The sequence below is a fragment of the Chrysemys picta genome, chromosome 17 (genome assembly GCF_011386835.1).
Source record: "Chrysemys picta bellii isolate R12L10 chromosome 17, ASM1138683v2, whole genome shotgun sequence".
Lineage (NCBI taxonomy): Eukaryota > Metazoa > Chordata > Testudines > Emydidae > Chrysemys > Chrysemys picta.
In genome coordinates, this window is record NC_088807.1 from 5,340,527 (window position 1) to 5,368,487 (window position 27,961).

Here is a 27,961-nt window from a genome sequence, read left to right on the forward strand (position 1 = left end):
ATGAAGCGGTGACAGCGCCGAGCTGCCGCAGGCGGAGCGGTTCGGCTGCGCTGGCCGGGGCCGCAGGGGCAGCAGCGGGAGCCGAGCCGGGGGGATGATCCGGGCGTTCTCCTTCCCCGTGAGCCCGGAGCGGGGCCGGCTCCGGGGCTGGCTGGAGGGGAGCCTGGCCGGGCTCTGCGAGCTCCATCTGCTGCGGGAGCGGCAGGAGCGCCGGGTGCGGCAGGCGCTGCGCCTCGGGACCGAGCCCGCCGAGCAGGCGGCCGGGGAGCCCGAGCCGGGCAGCGCCGGGGAGCCGGCCCCCGAGGAGCAGCTGGTGAGTCCCGGCCGGAGCGCCTGGGGACGGGGTCCGGACAGCGGGGGCGGCGGGGCCGAGGTGGGGGTCCCGGGACGGGACGGGACGGGGACTCGCTGGGCACGGTCGGGCTAATTCCAGGGGGCTGTGTCCGGCCTCCCCATAGCTGTGGGGGGTGCATGGGGCTGGCCTGGGGATGTGCGGGGAGCCCCAGCTGTGCGGGGTGTGGGGGGTGCATGGGGCTGGCATGGGGATGTGCGGGGAGCCCCAGCTATGCGGGGTGTGTGGGGTGCATGGGGATGTGCGGGGAGCTCCAGCTGTGCGGGGTGTTGGGGGGTGCATGGGGCTGGCATGGGGATGTGCGGAGAGCCCCAGCTGTGCGGGGTGTGGGGGGTGCATGGGGTTGGCCTGGGGATGTGCGGGGAGCCCCAGCTGTGCGGGGTGTGGGGGTTGCATGGGGCTGGCATGGGGATGTGCGGGGAGCCCCAGCTGTGCGGGGTGTGGGGGTTGCATGGGGCTGGCATGGGGATGTGCGGGGAGCCCCAGCTATGCGGGGTGTGTGGGGTGCATGGGGCTGGCATGGGGATGTGCGGGGAGCCCCAGCTGTGCGGGGTGTTGGGGGTGCATGGGGCTGGCATGGGGATGTGCGGGGAGCCCCAGCTATGCGGGGTGTGTGGGGTGCATGGGGATGTGCGGGGAGCTCCAGCTGTGCGGGGTGTAGGGGGTGCATGGGGATGTGCGGGGAGCTCCAGCTGTGCGGGGTGTCGGGGGTGCATGGGGCTGGCCTGCGGATGAGCGGACAGCACCCTGCGGTGCGATGTGGGGGTAAATGGGGCTGGTGTGGGGGGCAGTCCCCACTGTGTGGTGTGTGTGTGTGGGGGGGGGCTGTATGGGGCAGTTATGGGATGTATGGGGCTGTTATAGGGGTGTGGGGGGACCCCCCCCAGCTGTTCAGTGGGGGGTGTACAAGGCTGTTGGGGGGTGTGAGGTTTATGAGGCTGTTCTGAGTGGGTGTGGGGGGAGCCCCTAGCTGTGTAGTGTGGGGGTCTATGGGGTTGTGGGAGCCCCCAGCTGTGCAGTTTTCGTGTTTTCTAGGGGTAGGGGAGCCCCCTTTTCCTGCGGCAGGTGAGCAGGAGGCTTCCTCTCCCCTTCCTTTGTGTATTTAACTTGCATGGAAACATCTCAGACCCCCTGGTCTCTGGGAGCCCCTGCGCCTGGCCTGTGGACTGACTCAAGTTGATGGCACCACCATGTCCTAGGTTACGTTGTCCCCTGCCCTGTGGTTGGAATCTGTTGATCTTTGTGTGTTTTCTCTATGGCAGTGTGGTTAGAGCAGGGAACCTGGGAACCAGGACTCCTGGGTTCTATCCCTAGCCTTGGGAGGCGAGTGGGGTCAGTGGTTAGAGCAGGAGACTGGGAGTCAGGCCTCAAGGGCTCTGTTCCCAACAGGAGCAACCCAGGGCCAACTTTTCTTCCTGATTTGGATGGGCTTGCAGTTTAAACTGCTTTTGGAACATGAGTCCGGTAAGCAACAAAGTAGTGAATTATTGTGTGACCATGAGGCATTAGTTGGTAGATCTCCCACTAAGTATAATAGCAACTGGGCTTTTAGTGTTAGGGTTTTCCTGAGAGCTAGAGAAAGGAGGATATTCCTGATACCTCTGGATAGACGCGAGGGGGAAAATGGGGCCTGTGAAATTGCGAAGCGATAAACTGAAAGTAGAAGAAAATTAATTCTCTCCTCCAATGATGCTGGAGCAATTTTTATAGTGGGGGTGCCGAGAGCTATTGAACCCAACTGTAAACCCTGTATATGATGAAAACCACTTCAAGTCGGGGCGTGTGGCAGAACCCCCAGCATCTCTAGTTCCAGCACTGATGCTCTCCTGTGTAGCACAAAATTAACTTGTGGAATTCCCTGCCACAGGATGCTACCAATGCACATTGCTTGGGTAGGAGTTGGAAAAAAGTGAAGATTGTTTTTTAATACAAAACCTCACCCTCATGCTTCAGAGCTGATCACTGGCTAATGGTCAGGAAGGCACCCAATCCGAGTGCACAGTTAGGTCCGTTTCCTCCATGCCATCCAGGAGAGAATGTGGATCTAGACTGGCCCATTGGTCTGCTCTGGTGCAGCAAGGAAGGGGGTGGTGGGGACACTGCACTCAACAGACCATTGATCATTTCTGTTTTGGCATCTTCAGGAACAGAATTCAGTCTGTGCCCAGTCCCCGTGCTAATGCAGGGGAAGGGCTGTCTTGTCATTGACCGATTAGACCAAGCACCTATTGTCTTCTCCATGTGCGGGTGGAAGGGAAGATCCTGCAGGCTGTGGGGCTGTGCTGGCACAAGGCAGCTAGGGGGAGGCCGGAGACGGCAGGTGAGGTGTTCCTCTGAGGTCTGACTGGTGTTTAGTCCCGCCGTAGCTGGGGCGCCAACTGGGGATCAGGGCCCCGTTGTGCTGAGCGCTATGCGGGCAAGCCATAAAGAGTCCCTGCCCCAGAGACCTTACAGTGCAGGGCTGGATCCCTAGCTGGGGTAAATTGGCTGTAACTCCATTGGAGTCAGTGGGGCCAGATCCCCAGTTGGCATAAATCAACTTTGCTCCACTAACTTCATTGTAGTGCTATGGAAAGCTCTCTGGGGCGCGGGGTGTCTGTCTGTCTGTCAGAGCTTGTCAGCTTCTCTGGTGCATGGCCTGCGTCTTCCCCCATCTCATTCTCCGCCTGCTCAGAGGGGAAAGCAGGTGGGCTGGGAGTTGAAAAGGGGGGGGGCATCGCTCATAAAACCTGCGATTGTCCCGTCATCAGGTTCCTCCGTGACCCCAATGTCACTGTGCCGGAGTCAGCTAGGACTTCGGTTGTGTGGCGAGATTCCTTGCAGCGCTGTCCTAGCCAGGGAGGGGCTGGGGTTGTGGTGAGCTTCCTCAGTGCGGTGTCGTAGCTGGAAAGGGGTCAGCGGTGGGGTGAGCTTCTTCACTGTGGTGCCCTGCCTCTCCGAGCTCAGGCTGTGGCTGGGAGTGCTGGGTGGGGCAGGTCTCTCTCTGGCCTGTGGAGACTATATCTGGGGGAGAGGAATGGGGTAGGCTGCCTTTCCCTGGTGTACGGGGTAGGTGTTGGTAGGGTCTGTTCCACCTCTGAGCTGGCTCTAACCTAAGACCCTGCAATACCAAACCAAACTGTCCCCAGTGGCCCTGGAGTGGGGTCGGGGGATGTTGTGTGGGTCTTGTGTCTCTTTGTGTAACAAGTCCTGGGCAAAGGTGTCTGTTGGGCACGCGGGACCAGCTTACCTCTTGGAAAGTGGTAATAGCTAAAGCTATTCTCACTGGAGTGCTTCCCTGGGTGCATCTCGGCCCCTCCCTGTCGCAGCAGGACAGACAGATGGACAGCACTGCTGTGCTGTGCTCCAGACTGCTGCCCATGCCGGGAGAGTTAGAGTAGTCAAGGTCATGCTCCAGGGCAGGAGCTGGGCCCTGGAGCAGGGTCAGGAAGGGGATTCCTCAACTGCCCCTGCAGCGCATTCAGCCAGTAGCATGGCTGATTCGGAAGCCTCGGATGTTGACTGGTGCTGGTGGCAGGGTGCTGGGCTGACGTCATGTAGTAAATATCTTCATCCCCACCCCCATGCTCTAGTGTCTCTTAACGTTGCGGCAGTAGGGGAAGCTACAGGACTTGAGTGGCTTGGTGATCTTCCTCCTAGCAGTGACCTGGGTGAATTCTACATATAGGGGGGAAATAGAGGCACAGCACAGATGGGGGAGTAACATACCCTGAGATCACCCAGCAAATCAGTGTCCGAGACAGGAATAGAACCCAAGACTCAAGGCACCAATTGCTTTTGCTGTAACCACTAGACCCCACTCCCCTCCCAGAGCTGGGGGTAGAACCCAGGAGTCCTGGCTCTCAGGCCCTGCTGCTCTAACCACCAGACCCCACTCCCTTCTCAGATCTGGTGGTAGAACCCAGGAGTCCCGACTCCCAGCCCCCCTGCTCTAACTACCAGACCCCACTCCCCTCCCAGAGCTGGGGGTAGAACCCAGGAGTCCTGATTCCCCCCACTCCTGTGCTCTAACCACCCCCCACCCTCTTGCAAGGTGCTCTGTATTTTCAGTGCCCTGGATGTGCTATCTTGCTGATTTCACAGCTTGGCCTGTGCAGCTGTGGGAGCTCTTTGCATCGCTGACCAGATATCGCTTGGACCCCTAAACTGTGGGCTGGCATTACTGGTCCCTTCTGCTGCTGCCAGGGCTATGGGGTTTCTGCTGGGCCTGGTACATCTCTGCCCCCCATCCCTGCCCCCCTTTCAGCTCCGGCTTTGCCAGCTATTTACTGATTTAATAAAAAGATTTTTCTCTTTTCCCCCCCCCCCCCCCCCGATTTAATTAAATCGACTTCACGTTTGCGGAACTGCTGTCAAAAAGCCCGGCAGCGTCTTCCAGCAGGGGATTAATGGGGCGAGCAGCCAGCAGCCAATGACAGGCGTCTGCTTTGCATAGTGATGAGATCCTCTGGTGGGGCGGGGGTGAGCTGGTCTGGAGGCTGTTCCTTGGACCTTGCGTTGAGGGAAGGCAGGGGAGGGAGGGCCCTGGAGCTGTGTGGCCCCGGGGACGAGGCTGCAGTCAGATCAGGATGCTGAGTGCTGGGTGAATTCGTCCTGCTGCAGAAACAAACTGCGTGCCTTGGTGCTGATAACGCTGCTCCGGCGGTGGGATAATGGGCCGACGAGTCCTCCTGTCACCCCAAGACTGTCTGGGCTCCGGTGGGGAGGGAATGAGTCAGCCGGAGAACAGGCTGCCTGGACTTCTGTGTCTTCCTTACACCCCTCCCATCTTGACTGTGTGTCAGTGGCGTGGTGAGCTGCGTCTGAGCAGTGCCAGCTAGACCCCAGGGCCAGGGCAAAGCAATCCAGAGTGCTGGGCCCAACCTCACATAGGGCACTTCCTTGGCCCCGCCCCTGTGCCATGACTCCGCCCCCTCTTGTGTTGGGCAGGGGTCACGCACGCAACCATCCTATTTCTCCTCCCCCCGTCCCCTTCTTTGATCTTTATCTTCTGGCTGGGCTGGGGTCCATTCCCGAGATGGGGAGGCGCCTTCCTCCCTCAGAGAAGGTTGGGAGTTTTTCAACAAAATTTCCCCCCTCCCCCCCCCCACTGGGAAACGCTGATGCGTCAAAACCCAAATTTTTTGTGGGAAAGTTTTTTTTTTTTTGGTTTTGACAAATTTCCTGATTTTTTTGGTGGGGGGAAGGGGATAGGAATTGTCACCACGTCCCTGTCGTCACATTTTCCAAAATGAGAAAGTTCCAGGTTGTTGGGTTTTTTGGGTGGGGGGGGGGCAAAAGGGAAATTTGAAGTTTAATTTGGGGGGGAGGAATGTAAACAAGGCAGATAAGAATGAAAAAGCTTTCAATCAACACAAAACCTTTCAATTGGACCCAGTCTTCTTCTGCTTCTGTTTCCTCTACGACTACTACTTCTTGGATTGCTGGTTGGTGAAAATTTTCAGGATTTTGACTTTTCTTCCCAATTCGGGACAGGAAAAATAGAAAATTCTTGAGGGACGGGCAATCTGTTTCCCATACAGCTGTGCTCCCCACCCCCCATATGTGTGTGTGTGTAGGGGAGGGGGGCTTCTGACACCATCCCAGCCTGGTGTGGTGAACTTCCTCAGGGAGGTGCCCTGGCTGATGGAAGTTAGGACACCCCCCTCCCGCCCCCAGGGTGTGGTGAACTTCTTCAGGGGAGTGCCGGTGGCTAGCATTGTCCGTGTCTTTAGCCTTGGCCTGGCCATTCCCGTGATGCGCCGTCCGGCATGCGCTCTGGCAGGCCTCGTCGGTCCCCTGCCTTCCAGACGGAGCTGGGGCGTGTGGGAGTCTTGCCGGGGGTGGGGGAGAAACACGTGAGCCGTCTGGAATGGGCCGGCGGCCGGCGGGCTGAGGTCGGCTCATGCCTGAGACATGACGGTGCGCGAGGCTGCGGCTTGGCGTCCGGAGCGGCCCCGGTTTAGGGTTTCCTTGGGAGAGATGCTCAGACAAAGCAAAGCCCAGCCACGCGTCCCCGGCTGCAGCGTCCATCCCCCCCGCTCCCCGCCCCCCACCCCGCACACACATCGCCCCACTGGCTCCGGCTGGAGCTGCCTTTCCGCTCGGAGTCTGATTTCTCCTCTCTGCTCCTCGTTTCTTCAAAGGCAGAAGCTGTTGGTGGCTCACGACTGAGGCTGAGGGCTGTGGGGGTGGGATCCTTGAGCAAAGTGCTGCTAGGGTGACCAGACAGCAAGTGTGAAAAATCGGGATGGGGGTAGGGGGAAATAGGAGCCTATATATGAGAAAGGCCCAAATATCGGGACTGTCCCTATAAAATCGGGACATCTGGTCACCCTAAGTGCTGCCTCTCCCTGTGCCTCGCTCTCCCCGTCAGTAAAACAGGGGTAATAATCCTGCTCAGACGGTGCAGCGCCCGGCGCGGGTGGGTGTGGGGGGCGATCTTGGGTGGGGAGGCTGCAGAATTGAAGCGAAGCTACTGCCAAGGGAGTAGCAAGAAGCAGGGGGTGAGCCCGTGGTTCCAGAGGGGGAGCTGAGCCAGCCAACCCCCCCCCCCCACTTCCCGCTGGACTTTAAATCAGCGGGATGGGGGAGGGCTGAGAGTTGTCGGCATGAGGCAGGCCTGGTGGCAGCCGACAGCTGCATGGTCAGGGGCCTGGCGGTAGCTGCTGGGGGCAGACTGGGCCCCTTGGCTGGGCTGGCTGGAGCTGTTTCGCTTTGCCTGCCCCCCCCCCACCCCCATTCCTGGCCGCTGAGGGATGCTGAAGGGATGCAAGGGGGCAGGCTCCTGCCTGGTGCGCAGCCTCCCTTCCCCCACCGCTCCCTCCTGCGCCTTATCTCTGCTTTATTACTTATGGGCCATAACCGCTGGGCTGGGGGGGGCTGTGCCGAAAGGAGCGAAACTCCGGCCTGGACTGGCGGGGGAGGGAGGGAGCGAGCTGTAGCTAGCGGGATGGATGGGGCAGGGAGGTTGCTGGTGCCAGGACGGGCCCCATTACGTCAGGGATCTTCCTCTGCATGTCACCCCAACGCAGACCCCGTTATTCCCCCAGCCCCAGAGAGCCCTCAAGACAGACCCTGTTGTCCACCCTCAGTAAGCCCCCTCCCAATTGACCTTAGCACAGATCCCCATCACACCCTCTCCTCCTGGGAGCCCCTGCCCTATCTGACCCCAAAACAGACCCCATTACCCCCTCCCCTCCTCAGTCACCATGTGTCTGGGCAACGCCTGGCGGCCCCGATCTCGGTCGCTGTGTGTCTGGGCAGCGCCTGGCCCGACGGGGCCCCGATCTCGGTCACTGTGTGTCTGGGCAGCGCCCGGCGTGACGGGGCCCTGATCTCAGTCACTGTGTGTCTGGGCAGCGCCCGGCCCGACGGGGCCCCGATCTCGGTCACTGTGTGTCTGGGCAGTGCCCGGCGTGCCGGGGCCCTGATCTCGGTCACTGTGTCTGGGCAGCGCCCGGCGTGCCGGGGCCCTGATCTCGGTCGCTGTGTGTCTGGGCAGCGCCTGGCACAACGGGGCCCTGATCTCGGTCGCTGTGTGTCTGGGCAGCGCCTGGCACAACGGGGCCCTGATCTCGGTCGGTGTGTGTCTGGGCAGCGCCCGGCCCGACGGGGCCCTGATCTCGGTCCCGTGTGTCTGGGCAGCGCCCGGCCCGACGGGGCCCTGATCTCGGTCACTGTGTGTCTGGGCAGCGCCCGGCCCGACGGGGCCCTGATCTCGGTCACTGTGTGTCTGAGCAGCGCCCGGTGTGACGAGGCCCTGATCTCGGTCACTGTGTGTCTGGGCAGCGCCCGGCGCGACGGGGCCCGATCTCGGTCACTGTGTGTCTGAGCAGCGCCCGGCGTGACGGGGCCCTGATCTCGGTCGCTGTGTGTCTGGGCAGTGCCCGGCGTGACGGGGCCCTGATCTCGGTCGGTGTGTGTCTGGGCAGCGCCCGGCGTGACGGGGCCCTGATCTCGGTCGGTGTGTGTCTGGGCAGCGCCCGGTGCGACGGGCCCTGATCTCGGTCACTGTGTGTCTGGGCAGTGCCCGACGTGACGGGGCCCTGATCTCTGTCACTGTGTGTCTGGGCAGCGCCCGGCGCGTTGGGGCCCTGATCTCCGACAAGAAAAACAAGAAAGAAGAAAAATGAAGCCAACGTGGAAACCCCAAAGTAGTGACATTAGTTGGATCACCCAGCCCGGAGAGCTTCTGATGTGTTCTTGGACCTTGGTCACCCTCCTCAGCTGGGGAAGCATATTCAAGGACTGCCCCCCAGTCTGGTCCTCTCCAGCTCAGTGTGTCCCTTTCTCGTACCCTGTGCGTTAGGATCACACATGGCGCTTCTGTCTAGCTAGGTCCTTGTATGGCCCCATCACCGTGGCAACTGTGCAAGCCCATCACCATGGTAACTGAGCGCCTGATCTTCACAACACCCCATTTTACAGATGGGCAAGTGCTGCACCTCAGTTTCCCCAGGGTCACACAGGGACCGTTTGTGACAGAGCTGGGACTTGAACTCTTGTCTCCTGCTGCCTTAAAACCCGAGGCCAGCCTCATTGCCAGAAACGTTGTTGCCTTGAGACTGGAGGGTGAGTAGCAGGCCCAGATGGAAGGAGGAGAGCTTGTGAATTCTGAATAGATGCTTAAAAAAATCTAAGGGCAGGGGTCTGCTCTGGTGCCATGGGCCAAAAATCTACCCCACCCCTGTGCTGTGTACTCCTCCCCCCAGAGGTGGCTGCATTTGACTGCTGCTGAGTGTGTATGCACAGCTTGTGAAAAGATTTGAGATTTGCTAGGGAAACAGTGTAACAATATCAGACCATTGCCGTCTTCTGGATAGACTTGGCACGGCTCTGCTGAGTGTCATAAGCCCTGTACTGCTAACACCTACATTGTGGGAGATTCTCCTTCAGCACAGATGGGCTTTTGTGGCAGAAGGTGCTGGGTTCTATCCCTGTTGTTGGTGGGAAGTTCTGAGCTACCACAGACCTTCCTCCAGATTATCTTTCTTGAGCGTGTCAGTGGGTTGCTGGAAAGATTACCACACCGTGCCACGCCACTGATTGTGGTTTCAGTTCAGGTGGAGGCATTAGCAGCTGTTAAATGCCGCAGGAACAAAATAATCTGCTTTTATGCAAATATCCTTTGTAATTAAGAAGGCAAAAAAAAAAAAACCCTACCGAGGGGGCGGAAAGCCGCCGAGAAGATGCTGAATGCACAGCCTGGGATGTTGCTAAGTATAGCAGTGGCTAAATCATCCATGGCGTAACTCCTGTGAGAATCAATGGTGTAACAGCTCCGGAAGTTTTTCAAAAGTCCTCTGGATCCAGGCTTCAAGTGCAAATCCCTCTAAGGTCTTCCATAGCCGAACAGGGAAAAATCAGTTCTAGGTATATAAACCACGCGCACTTCTGTGGAGAGAAATATACATGTATTCAGATTTTATTTATCACGTGCCCCGGCCCAAGACTACTTAGAGAATAGGGCACACAACGGCATTTGGTATTAAAGAAAAATAGGCAACCCCCAATACCCACCCGATAAGAGAAATTCCGCCCCCTCCCCCATATATATATATTTCCTCATATCTAGCTAATTAAAGAAATTCAATCGTGGAACTGCCGGTAAGAAACCTAGGCTGTCTCTACCAAGATCCTTTCCACACCTCCAAAGCTTCAAGAATGGATGTTTTTGTAAAAGATCCGCTGGAGTTCAAACAGGAATTAATTTGGGGTTATCCAGGAGGTCACACCACATGATCACAATGGTCCCTTCTGGATCCTAGAAATGCTCATTCAAGACTCCATCAAATGAAGCCAACCTTGAGTTTTTGTTCTGAGAAAGGATGTTCTGTTTCCCCCCCCCCCCAGTGAGTTAGGAATCAGTACCAGCCCCGAATTAATGGTCATTTACAAATTGGTTTTGCAAGCGTAGAAGATGAGAAATTTCGTCCTTCGTCAAAATCGGCGGTTTAATTTTAACCGCCCCAACAAAATTGTAATTCTTTTCCTCGTTAGCCAAGTGAAAGCTTTGCAGGAATTAAATGTTGCTATGGGAGCACCTGGGTAGTTTTTTTTTTAACAAGCTCTTGTTCTAACGATTTAAACCTCATTCCAGAAATTATGGCTGGGGAATAATCTAGGGGAATTAGATGCTTATGGAATTCACATGCCTACTTCCCTTAGGAAATTCCAGTCCTGTAAGTCAGGTGGGATCATTCATTGTCTATTCCCCTACACCAGGGCAGAGTTGGTGCGTAACAGTCTAAAGCCACTGACGGCCCAGGGGAGTTAGGAACCTCAACTGGTCAGGCCCTTTTGTAAAATCCTGCTTGGTGCCTCTCTGCATCTTGAGGCCTCTAAATCCCTTTGTAAGCCTGGCCCTCCGTTCCCGAGGCGAACGGAGGGGATGGGGATGACGCACTTATAAGCAACAGGAAGTTTATTTGAGTCCTTTTCCTTTTAAAAATCCTTTAATGCTTGCCATTTGTATGACGCTTTTCAGCCACGGGGTGCACAGCGGGTTAGTACGGCCCCACCCCCTGGTTTACCGAAGGGAAACTGAGGCATGGAGGGGGAAAGCAACTCCCCCAAGGTCCTTCAAGAAGTCAGTGGCAGAGCTGGGGAGAGAACCTAGGGGTCCTGACTCCCAGCCCTGCTGCTTTAACCACTAGGCCCAACTCCCCTCCCAGAGCTGGGATAGAACCCAGGGGTCCTGACTCCCAGCATCCTCTGCTCTAACCACTAGACCCCACTCCTCTAGGTGCTGGGAATAAACCCAGGGGTCCTGGTTTTCAATTTCCCTGGCTCTATCCACTCTCCCACACAATGGGGAATAGAACCCAGGAGTCCTGAACGCTGGTGCGAAACATTGGCCTATGGGTCATGCGCTTTCCTCTGTGCTGGGTGTTTTTTACACACGTGTGTGCAACGTACGTCTCCAACCGTTGTTCCTTTTTTTTTTTTTTTTTAAATACAGCCTCCCCATTTCTCCGATCAGGAAAGCAGCCTTGACTGTCCAAGAGGAATTTTCCTGTGGAGAAATGGGAGCTGTGCTTCCCTCCAATAGACTTTTATGGTCCGTCATCTCCTCTCCTCTTGGCGGTGGGGGGAGGGCGGGGGAGAACACGCAGCGGCAGCTTCTTTAAGGGAACGCAAGAGCGAGACAGAGGGAACCGATACAAAGCTCTAACTGATTATAGCCTGCAATCCCCTTGGCGGCGGTTGGCTATCAGGATCCGGTGTGCTAAAGGAGCTCGCTGTAACAGCGAGGAGAGCAATCTGCGCTGAACTGCACCGCGGGGACCAGCAATAACTAACTACTTAGTTCGTGCTTTGGCCTGCCCTGCTACCACCTGAGGTGGAGGCAGTGTGGCCTAGTGGCTAAAATGCTGGCCTGGCACTCAGGAGACCTGGGTTCTCTTCCTGCCTCAGCCACTGGGTGAGTGGCTGTGCCTCAGTTTCCCTAGCGGTAAAATGGGGGTTGTGATCCTGCCCTCCTGTGCCCTGTGAGATTTCATGGTGAAGAGTGAGGCTCCCCCTGCTCCCCATTCAGCTGTAGGGTGGTGCCAGCCCCAAAACTCATGTCAGCTCCCCCCAGAGTCATGAGATGGCCTTACGCTATCACCAGACTTTCCCAAATAATGGGGTGGGGGGGATTCTCTCCATTTGCCTTCTGGAGCCTTTAGGGCATCCCATTTTCTAGCTCTGTCTCCTCTACCACAAGCCCTACAGACTTAGATCTGGGGTAGGTCAAAGCGCAGTCTGGGACAGTCAGTGCATGGCAGGTTACCGCCAGGTAGATTCACGCTCCAGCTTGTCGCGTGCTAACAGTTCATCTAGACAAGCCCTTACTTCATTAAGGAAAAAAAATGGAAGCAGATATTCTCCCATGACTCCGGGAGCTGGGTCTTGAAGTGCAAGAATCGGCAACGCTGGATTAGTATTTATCACTGTATATCACAGTACCACCTAGTGGAGATCAGGGGCCATTGTGCCAGGCGGTGCATGGCCATAAAGTCCCTGCACCAAAGAGCTCACAGTCTAGGCAGGAGAAGCAGAGAGAAGTGATTTGCCAACGCCATATAGTCTGGGCAGAGCCAGAAATGGAGCCAGGGCACCTAGCTCCCAGACTGGTGCCCTATCCACCGAGCCAGGTTGCCTCTAGGTGGTCCAACCTTTCTACCTCCCAGGCTAGTGCAATGTTGGATGTGCTAGCCAATATGGCCAGGCTGGGAGATTTACTAGCCAGAGGGGTAAACCTGCAAGCCAGATGCTGATCTGAAATATGGGGGAGGGGGGCGGAAAGACCTAGCGAGACCAGCCCATGCCTCCGTTCTGCCACTACGGGAGACGAGAATGGGGGCTGGGATGCTTCCCCTGTCTCTGCTCTTCTGGGTCAGCCTCTGCTAGTAAGTGTAATGAATCTGAAGCCACCTCTGGCGGCTGGCTCGGTGAAGGGTGGAACATTGAAACCTGGCAGGAAGTGAGAGAGAGAAACCCCTACTGTGGTATCCTATGGAACTCCCTGCCACATGATATTATTAAGGCCAAGAGCATAGCAGGATTTTAAAGGAAGGGTTACAAGTTTTCCATATAAAAGAAGAATAGGAAGTTTTGGTAGAAGGGATATAAGCCTTCATGCGTCAGGGCTTACGCCAACCCAGGGGTCTGTCAGGAACTTCTGCTCTCGGCCGGGTATTCCATCATTGCCCACCAGGGCGGGGGGCAGGAAGACCGGTTCTTGCACCTTCCTCGGAAGCAGCTGTGGCTGTCACAGACACCGTTCCAATGCTCGGGCATGCTCAGGCCTTTTATCCTGCGCCGGACTTAAAATGGGTGGAAACGGCCCCTTGAGAGTCCCTCCCCCGCAAGGGCTTCTCCTGAGGCTGCACTAGCTAACTCGGGGGCTGGGGGAGGCCTAGAATATGACCGGGGCGGGGGGGGGGCACTCTGCAAAAGGGCTTAAAACCACCTCCCATCATCACTGCCACAAACACAGGGGGTAGGATAGCTGGGAATCGGGCCTCACAATACTGCGCTAGATGAGGTGCTGGTCGAATCCGGCCCAGCAGGTCCTAGGCCAAATTCCTTGCGCCTGTGTGGCATGCAGATTAGAGACTCGCACGGCATCCAAGCCACCATCCATTTGCTGCGCTCGCCACACGTCCAGAGCCTGGCCCTTGGCTCTGCGGGAAGCTGGGTTGCTGCTTTGAGGTTACTTTAACTGAATTCTACATTTTAACCCTTTTTTAACCTTGACCTGAGCCGTGAAAGGCGCAGAGTTTTATCCGGCTGGATTCAGCCAAGCCCTGGCGCTCGGGAAGTCATGGGATCTGACGGCACTTTTCCATTTCTGGTTGCTGCGATCTCTGCTTTAGCTCCGCTGCGCCCACCTCCCTGCTTACGGCCGTTAGCTGGACGATAACGGCTCTGCCGAGGTCTGGCTTGTGTCTTTGTCTCCTTGTTGCTCCAACATCCAAACATGCGTTTCAATGCAGCCAAATGCAAGATCGTGTGTCTAGGAGCAAAGAATGCAACTACAGGGGGGACTATATCCTGGAAAGCAATGGGTCCGAAACAAACCGAGGGGTCACGGTGGCTGTCGTCTGGCACGTTTATACTGGACACTCAGTCCAGGCTCTGTCTCCGGTTTGAGCCCAATGCCCCCCCCCCCTTGTGTCCACACACAAATTGCTCTGGCTTGGGTCAGCAAGCACTCACCTAGGACCCTGCTAGTGGAGTGCATCCAAGCCCTGCTCCTGGTGTGACTCAGGCCCGAGCCCCATCATTTTGCAGTGTGGACGCAGCCCAAGTCGGGCTGCAGAACACGAAGTGCCGTGTGGACGTGTTAGCATGGCTGAGAGACCCTGGCCCAGCACTTGTAAGCTTTGCAAAGCGGTGTGGATGCTCAAGCATGGGCTTGGAAAGGCCAAGTGCACGGGCCGGGGTCCACAAACCCAGGTTCGCAATGCAGTGTAGACGCACCCTGTCAATCCCATCCTCGACCCGACAAACCGTCTGAGCAACCATTTCAAGTGCAAGGCCCTGATTGGCTGGCATTGGAGTAGGGTCTTCAACCTGGTTTGCTGTATCCCTAGCGACCGCCCTGACCACCGGGCTACCCAGTCTCTCTTTTTGGCCCAGTGGCTAGTTAATGACTTCTACAAAGGGGTGAGATCGAGGCTGATTCTCCAGCCTGGTGGGTGGGGCGCTCCTCGGGGAAAGGGGAGACACCGGTTCAATTCCCTGGGCTGGAGCATGCCTGGTTCTCATTCTAGTGCTCTAGGCAGGAGAACTGAGCAATCCATGTTTAGTTTTAAAGGGACGGAGTGGAGAGTAATGGTTAGAGCGGGATGGGGCAGGGGGAGTCAGGACCCTTGGGTCCTGTTCCTAGTTCTGGTGGGGTTTAGTGGGTCAGAGCAGGGGGCTGGGAGTCAGGACGCCTGGGTTCTATTCCTGCTCTAGGAGGGGCGTGGGGGTTAGAACAAGGGCGTCTGGGAGTTAGGACTCCTGGGTTCCATTCTTTGCTCTGCCATTGGCTTTCTGATCTTAGGCAAGTTAGTATGTCTTATGGAAAAGAGGAGACTAAGGGGGGATATGATAGAGGTCTATGAAATCGTGAGTGATGTGGAGAAAGTGGATAAGGAAAAGTTATTTACTTATTCCCATAATACAAGAACTAGGGGTCACCAAATGAAATTAATAGGCAGCCGGTTTAAAACAAATAAAAGGAAGTTCTTCTTCATGCAGGGCACAGTCAACTTGTGGAACTCCTTACCTGAGGAGGTTGTGAAGGCTAGGACTAGAACAGCGTTTAAAAGAGATAAATTCATGGTGGTTAAGTCCATTAATGGCTATTAGCCAGGACGGGTAAGGAATGGTGTCCCTAGCCTCTGTTTGTCAGAGGATGGAGATGGATGGCAGGAGAGAGATCACTTGATCATTGCCTGCTAGGTTCACTCCCTCTGGGCACTGGCATTGGCCGCTGTCGGTAGACGGGATACTGGGCTAGATGGACCTTTGGTCTGACCCGGTACAGCCGTTCTTATGTTCTCAGTTTCCCCATTTGTAAAACAGGGATAGTGCTTAGCAGGTGGGACTGGGAATCCGGACTCTTGGGTTCTATTCATTAGAATGGCAATACTGGGTCAGACCAAGGGGCCATCTAGCCCAGTATCCTGTCTTCTGACAGTGGCCAATGCCAAGTGTTTCAGAGGGAATGAACACACCAGGGCAACTATCGAGTGATCCATCCCCTGTCGCCCAGTCCCAGTTTCTGGCAGTCAGAGGTTTAGGGACACCCAGAGCACGGGGTTGTGCCCGTGACCATCCTGGCTAATAGCCATTGACAGACCTGTGCTCCAAGAACTTACCTAGTTCTTTTTTTAACCCAGTTATACTTTTGGCCTTCACAGCATCCTCTGGCAAGGAGTTCCACAGATTGACTGTGCGCTGGGTGAAGAAAATATTTCCTTTTATTTGTTTTAAGCCTGCTGCCTATTAATTTCATTGGGCGGACCCCCTGGTTCTTGTGTGATGTGAAGGGGCAAATAGCGCTTCCCTAGTCCCTTTCTTCACACCAGTCCTTTCCCAGAGGACTTGAACCTGGGTGTCCCATATCCCAGGAACGCCTCCTAACCTCTGGGCTGTTGGCTGTTCCAGGCTCTCTCTCTCTCTCTGTGTGTGTGTGTCTGTCTCTCTCTTTCCTCCCCCGCCCCCCCATGGTGTTTTTGTGAGTAATTTCAAAAGGTCTCCGTTCGTTCCAGTGTGAAATAAAAACAAATTTCGAAACCTTGACATTTTCTGCGGACGGGGATTTGTGCTTTCTGACCAAGCCCCAGCGTTACCTCTGTATACAGCTACCGGGATAGCGTGTCCACACTCCAGACAGGAGGGGGGCGGGGAAGCTCAACAGAGAGTTCAGAGGTGAGCAAGTCGAGATCTGGAAAAGCCGCCTCCCAGCACGAGAGGGAGGGAGCTCCGTCTATTTAGCTTAGTGAAAGGACACCTAGGAGGCAGCTTGGTCTGGGTGGATAAGCATCACAGGGGGAGATCTCTGGTGTAAAGGGCTTGTAACCTACCAGACAAGCCATAACAAGAGGCAGTGACTGGAAGCTGAAGCTGGAGAAAAGGAACTAACCATTGGAACAACTGATTGAGGGGCAGTGGTGGATTCTCCACCGCTTGGAGGCTTTCTGCTGAAATCGGACATTTCTTTCCCGCTCTAGCTCGACCACAAGATATGGGCTGGAAGTGGGATTCTCTGGCCTAGGTTATACAGGTCAGACAGGCTGATCAGAATGATGTCCTTCTCAGCTTAAAATCTCCGAATTACCACAGTAGAGCTCCAGCCCCCCACCCCCCTGTAGTCACTCCCTGCAGAGTTTCCACCAATCCCACCCCAGATCGCCTTCCCCTTTCTTCACAGAACCCCGAGTACAGCTGAGATTGTCACAATTCCTCTGCCTTTCTGACTGTGGCTCCAGGGCGTCCTGTCTAAATGTATTCCACCTCCCCCCCCCCCCCCCCCCCCACGATGTCTGTATGTGGCTCTGTTCTGTAATTTATCCCATACGCTCTCCCTGGCCCGATCTTTAATTCAGCGAGGGATAGCTCAGAGCAGTGGCGCTGTGCAGAATGAATGTGGAGGAGCCCCACACCTGGTTCTCATTTGAGCTCTCTTTTGGAGAGCGGAGCAAGCTATGTTTAGTTTTAAAGGGGAAGGGATGGGATTTAATTGCTAGAGGAGCAGGGATGTGAGAATCGGGACTCCTGGGTTCTATTCCCAGATCTGGGAGGGAGTGGGAGCCAGGACTCCTGGGTTCTATTCCTAGCTCCGCCATTGACTCTCTGGTTGTAGGGAAGTCAATATGCCTCAGTTTCCCCAATGTATAAAACCAGGGAAACCGCGGAGCTGGGGAGCAGAGAGGGTTAATATTTATACAGTATTCTGGAGGTGTCAAGTATCGCGTACATGATTATATTTGCTGCCTTGTGCTGGTGAGAGGCAAGAAGTGGAACTGATTAGAATCGGAGTGAAAACAACCCAGCTGTGTTTCAGGGTTCCTGAGCGAGGCAGGAAACCCAGCGCATAAATAGGATCTTTGCAATCTCTAACCAGATCAGATCCATTTCCCTGAGGCAGGTTGCCTGATATTGCGCTGCAACTAATCTTAGCCACGAAGCCAGGAGGAAAGTAGGCTAGATTTAAATATACACCAAGGCCTCTTAATGCAGAGTTTTTTTTGTTTTTTTTTATAAATGTGATTTCATATGATTTTAAAAATTGGAGGGGAGAGGATTTCATCCTGTGAAGCCATATTGATCCTCCCACACATGCGGGGTGTCATCAGGGTTGGGGTCATTGGATTCACAGCGCAGTCCTGGTAGCAGTAGTAGGCTGTTATCTTCTATGGTGATCTGCCACTAGAGGGGAGGAGAGACACGTGTTGACTGTGGGTTTCACAGCTATATGCTGACACCAGAGTGATGTTGAGGCTCATGACTGGTCCTCTTCCTATCCCACTCCCTCTTCCTACCTGCCTCTCTTCTGTTCCCCCATCCAGCCTCCTCATTCCTCACCCTTCTGCATTCCAGCCTGGCAGCTGTCTCCTCTTCCATGCTGTATGGTGCCAACAGGGGGAGAACTTGGAGAGCCGGAGAGAATCTCCTTGCTCTTTGTTCTGCATTGCCCCCGCTACCCCCCAGCATCTCCAAGGAGCAATTTCAGGAGTCCTGCAGCCCCTGTAGTCCTGGGCTGGAGCATGTTCAGTTGCTCTGTTGGGATGGTGCATGGGCAGTCTGGTTGGCACACAGGACAGATTCTCAGGGGAACAGCAGAAGGCACATCCCTGGCTCCTCTGCCAGATTTCAAGTCCCTGCCCCAAAGCATGGGGGCACTAGAGCTTCTCAACCAAATGTCTGGAAGAAAAAAAAATTTTGGGGGGAGGGGGGAGCATGGCCCAAGCGCTGTATTTCCCCCTAACTTTGTTCTCAAAAACAGCTGACCTGTTTTAGCTGAAACTTTCCAGAAAAATTCAGCTGGAGGTTGAACCTGAACAGCTAAAGTTATAAGTAACCGAAAACAGGCTCTTATAATGGAAACTGTCAGACAACCTTAACGATTGACATCGCTGTCTGGGCTGCCGATAACACACCCATGCAAATCACAGATCCAGTGCTCCTTGCCGTTGTATCCCAGGATGTATCTTTCAGCTCCATCCTTTACCAGAGGCTAATCGTGGCTGCTGGCAGGTGGATAGGGATTGGTTTTTCAAACACATTTGTGTGTGTGTGGATTTAGATGTTTGAAATGTGCCAGCACCAGATATTACAGAGCTTAGCAGGATTCCAAAAAGGATTAGCCATTTAGAGGAATAATAAGAACGGTTGCGGCTACACGCGCTGGGATGAAAATTTACATGAGATATAAATCCGCCTGCCTTGGGGTATAATCCCACTGCAAATGGATGGAGACTGGGAGAACTTCCCTCATAGGCGGGTTAGTTGGTCACGGTCCTATCCGCAGTGCCTTGCACCTGCCTCTGAAATACCTGGACTAGCCACGGGGAGGGGGGTGCTGGGATCTGGCACTTCCTAGGGGGTGATTTTAAAGTTGTTTTCTGGTTTAAAAAATCTTTGGACCAGGAGCTCAGCTGGTGCAAATTGGTGCCGCGCTGTTTGCTCCAATGGAGTGATGCTGACTTACACCAGTTGAGGATCCGGTTCTGTTCATTCCAGTGTTGCTGGGCCAACTCCAAGAGAGTGACCCCCATTTACATCAGTTGGGGGCCCAGACCCTTAGCTGACATCAGTATCTCAAAGACAATAATTTGGTTTTTATTTTGATAGGGCCCCTTGAAAAAAATTCTTTCCACGCTGGAGGACCAAACAGACCTTTATGGCTGGCGTTTTAACTCCCAGGGCTCCTGGGTTCCCAGCTATGGGAGGGGAGTGGGGTCTAATGGATCAGAGTGGGTAAGAGGAAGGGGGCTGGGATCCAGGACTCCTGGGTTCTATCCCTGGCTCTGGGAAGGAGCGGGGTCTAGTGGGTTAGAGCAGGAGGGCTGGGAGCCAGGACTCCTGGGTTCCATTCCTCACGCTGGGAGAGGAGCATGATTTAGTGATTAGACTGTCAAATTGCCAACAGCCTCGCTCAGAGCAGGGCTAGCCGACACAGCAGTTAAAACCCCGATGGCTGCCGGTTCGGCCATGGGACCTGTATGGCTGGATAATCTGGCCTTCTGGCAGAGGAAAAGTGCAGCGAACACATGGGTGATGCATGCAGGTCGTTTCAGCCCTTACATGTGTACTTAATGTGGTGCCTACATGCACCCTTATAGTAAGGTGCCCAGATACCGTGGGGATGGGCGTGGGATAGTAGGATAAGAACCTGACTAGCGCCATTGGAGGATTTGATGGGGCAGAAAGTCCAGTGGCCAAGGCCATTGAGGGCCAGCGGTTTTCCAAAGCCCAGCATCCACACCTGGGACCTCAGCACTCAATTCATTTAGGTCGCTAAATGGAAATTCTGGCCTGGCTTGTGAGTGCTGCCCCCTTCTGGATAGTCCATGTAACAATCATCTCAGGTCCTGCTCTTGCCCCATTAATATAGCATCTGAGGCCCCCACAAACTTTAATGTAACGATCTTCCCAGCATTCCTGTGAGGCAAGGCAGTTATGCCCATTATACAGATGGGGAAACTGAGGCACAGAGAGCCTTGTGTCCAAGGTCACCCAGGGAGGCTGTGGTGGAGTCTGAGGCTAGAGTCCCGGACCGCTAGGCTATCCTTCCCCCTCCCTCACCAGCCTTGCTCTTTCTCTGCTATCCAGACCCTGCTACGCTGACGCCGAAAGACCTGAAGAAAACAAACCCTCTGGTCCCCCCAGAGTTTAACAGTTTTTTTGAGGTGGGGGGCATAGTTAGGAAATTTGCCATTTTTACATCCAGCCTCTTCACAAAATGGCCGGACTTCACCCATGAGCCTGACACCGAGGGCCTCTGGGAGGCAGACAGTGGAAACAGAGGGGGACGGTTAGGTGCTGGGTTGGAGGTCAGGAACGTGGGGGGGTATCGTCCCTTCCGTGGCGGTGTGGAGAGATTTATCAGATGTCCCTAGAGCAGCACGATAATCCCTGATTTTGAATGTCACTCGTGAAGGGGGGGGGGGGGGGACATGGGCTGTATTTATTGAGTACGGGGGTGGATCTGGGATAGGATGGGAATACCCGCCCCACGGCCCCTTTGTCTGCAGCCCCCTGAGCTGTAATTTATTCATTGACGTTGCCGTTGTAGGAGGAATAATTAATTTCCTCCGGCGCTGACCAGGTGTCGCCCCCCCCCACTTTCCCCAGGAGCCGTGATAAATGAACCCCCCCTCAATCTTTGAGCTGAAATTCACCCCAGGCAGAGGGGAAGGCAGCCAGGCGTGAAGCAGAGATAGCGGGGATGGGGGGGGGCGTATGTGTGCACGTGTCCCCGGTGCAGGGCTGGGGAGCTCTCCCCAGGGTGGTCTATGTTGGAGGGGTAGGGGAGGTTTTCCTTTCTCTCCTTTCCCCCACCCGTTCAATCTCTCACTCGTTTTTCTCTCCTTTTGTTGTTGTGTTTTCTGTCTGTCTATCCCCACGTCGCTGATGCTTTAGGGATCTGGGTTTAACGTCCGCTGGCTGTGTTGTGCTTTGTTTTATTCCTGTCTTGGTATTTCTGAACATTTTTTAAAAGTTTTACTGAAATTTGATGTGAATAAAGGTGTTTTTCATGACGTCTTCTCTCTCTCTCCCTCTCTTTTCTCCTCCTTTTCCTCCTTTCTCTTTCTCTCCGTCTCTTGTTCTCCCCTGCCCCATCCCGACTGGCTCTGGCCTCGAACACAGACCCCCTCCCCCCCCCACCTGCGCCCACCCCGGCTCCTTGCAACTCAGGAAGCTTCCCCCCACCTCCGTTGGGCCCAGGAGTTCTGGGATCCGGCTGCCTCCTGCTTTCCCGACTTTATGGGGCAGGGTAGAGAGCCTGGGGCCCGTCTCCTCGCTCCCTGGGCCTTGTTTCCCTGGGCGGCTGCACACCCCATATTTGGGGGTGGGGGTTGGGGTATCCCAATGCAGTGGGGCCAGGTGGTAGCTGTTTCCCTCCCCCCCAGCCCTGGAGCTGTCAGCTCCCCCCCTTCCCTGGGGTGAGGACGTCTCCCCCCCCCACACACACTTTTGTCTCCAGCAGAGTTTGAGCGACAGCCCCAAATGGGTCTCATTGTCTCCCCCCACCCATCTGTCTGGAGGTCAAAGGTCACCCAGCGGACCCTACCCCCCATGTGGACTGTCTGCGGCACATCCCCCCTCCCGCCATGATATCCCCTCCCCCAGGGTGCAAAGTTCAACTGAATGTAAACATGGTGGGGGCGCTCAGGGACTAGCTGACCCCCCCCGCCCGACTATCTACCGCTGATGGGGGGGTGGCAGTTTGAGCCCTGATTTTTGGGAGAGGGCTGAGGGGGTGACGTGCAGCAGTGGTTTCTGGGTGAGGGGCACTGTTAGGGGGGGTAGTGGAACCTCCCCCAAATGGGGGGTCTTGGAAGTCTCCTGTTGCTGGAGTATCAATGCTTCGCTAACATCCCGCCCCTCTCTGGTTCCTTTCCAGGATGCGCTGCCCGGGCTGATGTGGGAACTGGAGCAGCAAGTAGGGGGGCTGCGGCTGTACCCCGAAAAGGCCTGCGGGGAGGCGGCTGAGACGGACAGCTGGCCCAGCTCGGGTAGGGACCCCGGTGGTGTGATATGGGGGTGTGTCTCAGATCGGGGGAGAGATGCAGCTGACCCTCACCCCCGGTTATCCCTGCAGGGAAATGGGACCCCAGAACTGCTTCTCACACCCCAGATTCCAAGCTGAGGCCCTCCCAGGGAACGGGCCGGCTGGCTGCCCCATGGGCTGCTCCCATCCCCCGTCGCAGGTCCACGGTCAGCTGACCCGACCTGCCCCCATCAGCAGTTCCCACAGAACATGGGACCAGTCCCCTCTACTGCTCTGGGCCAGTGCCCCCCACACATTCCCCAGTTCTCCTTGTCTTCCCTCTGCCCCTCCAGCCTGGTCTATGACTGCCTCCCCCCATCACCTGCATCCCCCTTCCCTGCCCCCAGCTCCCCCATGGCTGTCCCACAAATCCATCCCTGCCCCCCGCAGCTCACAGCTGCCCCCGCAGCTCACAGCTGACATCTCTTGCAGGTTTCTACGAGGGTGCCTCGTCCGCGGTGGCCTCAGACTCGCCGGCCTCTGGCTTCGGGGATTCTTCCGGCTTCCCCTCCAGCTCCGGCTCCTGCTCCCGCATCGGCCAGGCCGAGTCGCGTGGCAGCTACGCCAGTGAGCGCCCCAAGTCCGTGGGTGAGCGGCTGCCTGGCTCCTGAGAGACCAGCACGGGGCTGGGGTCGCCCTGCTGATCTGGTGGGGGGAGGGAAGGATATGGGGCTGGACAGGCCCTGGGTCGGGTCCTGGGGGATACCGGGCCGGATGGGGGCTGTGGGTCGGGTCCTGGGGGATACCGGGCCGGATGGGTTGTCAGGGACCGTCGGGTCCTGGCCGAGGAGAGTTGGGGGGGTGGCGAACAGGGTTGGCCTGTCTCTGGGGTTGCCTTCGTCCCTATGGGAGCGAAGAGGGCCGAGCACTGCCCGCATCAGCTGGAGCCTCCCTGCATGGGTCTGTCCCTCCCTCTGTCCGCGGGTCTGTCTCTCAGTCCGTCTCTCTCTGTCCCACAGGCGAGGTGGGCAGCAGTGGCAAAGACAGTGCCGGGCGGGGTATGGTTCCCCGCTCCTACTCGGCCCCCTACTCCAGCTCTCAGGACTACCCCTCCGAGCCACCCCCGCGCCTCCTGCCCCGGGACAGCCTGGACCCCTTCCTGTACCCCAGTCCCCTTCACGCCGTGGCCATGCAGAACCCGCTGCTCCGCGGCCGCCTCTATGACGCCACCCCCTTCTCGCCGGGCCTGGCCTATGGGGCGGAGCAGGCCGGGGGGCTGGAGGAGTTCGGGGGGCAGGAGCTGCCCTGTTACCCTGAGGCCGCTCACTGCCACAAGGTGGAGAGCTACATCTCGCGGCTGATCCGCCGGCGCAGCCAGTTGGCGCGGGGCGGCAAGCCCCGGACTAGCCTCAACGCCGAGCCGCCCGCCAAGGCAGTGGCCCGCCAGAACAGCGTCTGCAAGAGGCCCTCGGAGCTGCTGGCCCCCCAGGTGGACCGCAAGCACCCCCCGGCCATGGAGCGGGGCAGCAGCACCCCCTCGCCCTGCGGCTACGAGGGCGGGGCCGGCGCCGCCGCCCGGATCTGGTCATCCTGGGACGCCGCGGCCGAGAGGACGCTGGCCGGCAAGGGGGCCCCCGAAGGCTACGCCCCCCCCCACTCCAGCCTCAAGAAGCCCCCCAAGCTGCAGGCGCTGGCCCACCTCCGGCCTGCCCTGTCGGTGGATCACTACGAGGAGGGGCCGGACGAGGACGGCACCCACGCCAGGAATGGCCAGGAACCCCCTCCCTACGAGGAGAGGGGGGGCCGCTCCCCGCTGGCCTGCACCGAGGACGGGGCTTGCCAGATGGTGAAGGCGCAGTACATCCCGGCCCAGCAGCCCCCCCGTGCCCAGCAGGCCCACCGAGGGGCCAAAAAGAAGCCCCCTCCCCTCACCAAGGGGCGCTCGGTGGAGCTGTCACCAGAGCGGGCCCCGGTGACGCCCAGGGAGAGGCCTCGGGCAGCGGCGATGCCCAAGAAGTGCCGCTTCACCGAGGAAGGGGGGGAAGTGCCAGGGGGGCGCCGGGCTAGTGCCAGGAAAGGCTCCCCCCGGGGCAAGAAGGCGGCGCGCTCCCAGTCGGAGAACAGCCTCCTGAACAAGCCAGGCGCCTCAGGCGCCAAGTACCACACGGTGGAGAGGGACGAGGTGGTGCTCAAGCCGTCCCGGCAGCGCCGCCCCCACCCCGGTGCTGCCGGCTATCGGAAGTGGCGCTCGACGGCGGAGATCTGCCAGGAGGAGGTGGGCGCTGGGGAGCCGCGGCGGAGCCGGCGGGCGGGGCGGAGCGGTCCGGGTGCCGCCTCGCCCCCCTGCAACGTGCTGTATGGCTACGCCGGGAGCGACTCGGAGTGCTCGGGCGGGCGGGGTGGCGGGGCGCGGCGGGCCCCTGTGTGCCGACTGGAGGAGGGACTGGCCTATGGCGACAGCGAGTCCAGCCTGAGCGAGGGCGGCTCGCCCACCTTCAGCACCGGCTCCAGCGACACGGACGAGAGCAGCGGGCTGGTCTGGCCCCAGCAGCTGTCGCCGCAGCTGGTCGCCAGCGCGGGGCCCGGCCAGGCCGGCGGGCGGCCCAAGGTTTTTGTCAAGATCAAGGCCTCGCACGCCCTCAAGAAGAAGATTATGCGCTTCCGATCGGGCTCCCTGAAAGTGATGACGACAGTGTGAGATCCTGGGCTGGGGGGGGTCTAATCTTCCCCCCCCCCCCGCCATCCCCTGGGGTTGCCCCCGACGCACACCCTCTCCAGCCTCCTCCACCCCCCCCAACCAACCCTGCCCCATACCGCCCTGGCCTGGGGGGGCACTGACCCACCCCCATCTCCACCCTCTAGCTTGGGAGTATCCCCTGACCCATACCCCTCCAGCCTGATCCACCACACTCCATACCCTGTGGCCTTTTGGGGGGGGCTAGACTCACCCCCACATCTACCCTACCCGTCTGGGAGTGACCCTCTCCCAACCTGCTCCAACCCCTTAAGGATTATCCAGCCCACCCCCACTCTCAGCCTGGGAATGTCGCTTGACCCAACCACCAGCCTGACCTGCCCTAGCCTGGGTGTTCCCCTCGACCCCTTATTCCACCCCCCAGCCTGCCAGGCCCCTGACCCACCCTGGATCCATGCACCCCCTTCACCTCATGCCCCCCACTCCTACTTGCCTTGGGAGGGGCGCGTCATCCCTCCATCCCACCCAGCTTTGGGGCCTCTTTGATCTCCTTTCCCGCCGGTCCAGTTCTCCTCCCAGGGTTGCCAATTTTGGTTGGATGTATTTCATCCCGTGATATCATCTTTAATTAAAGATTCATCTTTAATTCCTGGAGACTCCAGGACAATCCTGGAGGGGTGGCAACCCCTGTCTCCCCTCATCCCCAAACCCTTCCCTCTCCGGCCCCATGATGCAAACGTCAGGCCGGAAACTGGTCTGTTCAAGCCCCCAGGTTTCATTTTTAGCAGAGGTGCAAGATGCCCCCCCCCACCAGTCTCCGTGGGCAGGGGGATGCCATGAGGGGGCAGGGGGCGCTGGCTGCTAGGGGTCAGTGGGTTACATTGCGGCCGGGCAGCTGGTGCTAAAATTAATTGGGGAGGGAATTGGGTGGGGGAGCTGCAGTCTGCCCTGGCTTCCCTTCACCATTGTTCGTGAGCACTCACTTCCTGGTGCGAGACCCTCGCTGCCAACCCCACTCCTGTCCCAGGGGAAATCATGGCACCGGGAAAACCCTGATGCCGAGCTGCAGCGGAGACGCTAACGGTGAAACCGGGGCACTAGTGAAATCGTGGGCCCTGGGGTGACGCCCCCCGCATGGGGTGGTGAGCTGTGTTTGGGCCGCTAGCCAGGAGATTGTGACGCTGATGTGATGGTGTCTGAACGGACAAGCTCTTCGGGTCTGTTAATGGTGACGCTGTGGGCTTGTGCCAACACCCTGGCGGCTGGCACCGAGCCGTGCCTGGGGCACGAGCACTGTAATCGTGCCCCACTAGTGTTCATCGCCTTGCTGAGATCTGGGCCCCACCAGGCTAACAGCAGCTTCTGGGTTAGGACAGACCTCTGTCTTTCCCTGCACCCACGGATCATGCCCCAGGGCTTCGGCATGCCAGATTAAGGGTGCAGAGATCTCAGGGTGGTGGCACCCCCGTCCTCTCCCTTTGGGGCCTATGCCTGGGTGCATGGACTCTAGCTGCCCCCCGCACATGCTCCCACCGCTGCAGCTCATCCAATAGTCTAGGAGCCCCTGATGAACGTGGCGGGCAGGACGGGGGCGTGAGATACAGGGGCCTTTCCCCTCGACCTCCCAAGTTCCAGTCCCGCCCAGTTGGGTAACGCTGCCCGGTCTCCGCGTCTGCAATTAGTTTGTTGGGTCTCAGCTCACACCAGGAGCCCGGGCGCTGCTCACCATCCCCCTCCCTGACAGGGGTCCCTCCCGGCCGGGGCTGAGACTGACTCGGCAGCATTTGGGGTGCAGGCGTGAGGTTCCCCCTGCCCGGGGTTGTGCCCACTCTGGGGCTAGACCAGGAAGGATCCCTCTCCAAGGGTCACCATCTCAGCAGCGATAAAATTCCCATCCCCAGTTGTGTGGGTTTCATCTCTGCCAGGGAGGGGGTGGGAGCCCAGGGCCGGTTACTAAGGAGATCCAGCCTGTTCCATTACATCGCTCCCCTGAAATAGACACCCGTGCCCGCTACACAGCTAATTAACGGTGTTATTCCCCTGCCGCAGACCCCGGCCCCGCTAGCGGGGGAACGGCTGGGCCAGCACTTCCATGGAGCGACGTTCACCACGTCGCATGCTTTTTAAATGAACGTATTTATTATTCTGATTTTGTAACGTAACTCCCCTGGAGTCCGCGCTGTACATAGGTACCTCCCTGGAGTCTGTGGCAAACCCCCCTGCCAGTCTTGTATTTCTATATATAATTTCCCTCTCCCCTTCACCCCGTTTTTGTAAATAAAAATCAGTGTTATTTGTGGAAGTGCTACTTTACTGGTGGCGGGGGGGTGGGGGTGGGGGGAGGGAGGCAGGGATTGAAGCACCCACAAAGTTAAGGGGGCAGGTTTCTGAGCAGTATTTGTTGTTATGGTAACACACAGAAAACCCCAATTGAGATCAGGGCCCCGTCGCGCCAGGTGCTGCCCAGACGCACGGTGACCGAGATCAGGGCCCCGTCGCGCCAGGTGCTGCCCAGACGCACGGTGACCGAGATCAGGGCCCCGTCGCGCCAGGTGCTGCCCAGACGCACGGTGACCGAGATCAGGGCCCCGTCGCGCCAGGTGCTGCCCAGACGCACGGTGACCGAGATCAGGGCTCCGTCGCGCCAGGTGCTGCCCAGACGCACGGTGACCGAGATCAGGGCTCCGTCGCGCCAGGTGCTGCCCAGACCCACGGTGACCGAGATCAGGGCTCCGTCGTGCCAGGTGCTGCCCAGACGCACGGTGACCGAGATCAGGGCTCCGTCGCGCCAGGTGCTGCCCAGACGCACAATGACCGAGATTGGGGCCCCGGGGTGCCAGGTGCTGCCCAGACGCATGGTGACTGCTACCCAGACACACAGTAACTGAGATTGGCGTCTCATGGGGCCAGGCGCTACACAGTAACTGAGATCCAGACCCCCCATTGCATGCCATGCATGTCCGTGAGTATGCAAACAAGTGGCTTTTGGTGTGGCACAGGGGTGTGTGGTGCTAGATACCCTGGTGTGGCTGGGGAAAGCAGGCCCCAAACCTCGGCTGTAGCATCCCCACACACATGCCCTGTGACTGACTGGGGCTCAGACCCTGGCATACCTCCCCGTGCCTGGCGTGGGTCAATCCCCCCCATGGCAGCATCATCCCACCCCTAACACCAATAGTGAATCTGGAGGGCGATTCCAGCCTGCAGTCATGTCCATGGGCTGCTTTGAGCTCCA

The 27,961-nt window shown here is 57.6% G+C and overlaps 1 protein-coding gene across 1 annotated transcript; it reads left to right on the plus strand.

Annotated features, from left to right (window-relative positions):
- Positions 1–27,028, plus strand: DACT3 (dishevelled binding antagonist of beta catenin 3). Its single transcript, XM_005283763.4, has 4 exons — positions 1–313; positions 21,945–22,056; positions 22,524–22,679; positions 23,051–27,028. The coding sequence occupies exons 1-4, from the start codon at positions 95–97 to the stop codon at positions 24,727–24,729; spliced, it is 2,166 nt and encodes a 721-aa protein (XP_005283820.2). The 5' UTR covers positions 1–94; the 3' UTR covers positions 24,730–27,028.
- Positions 27,029–27,961: the final 933 nt, after the last annotated feature.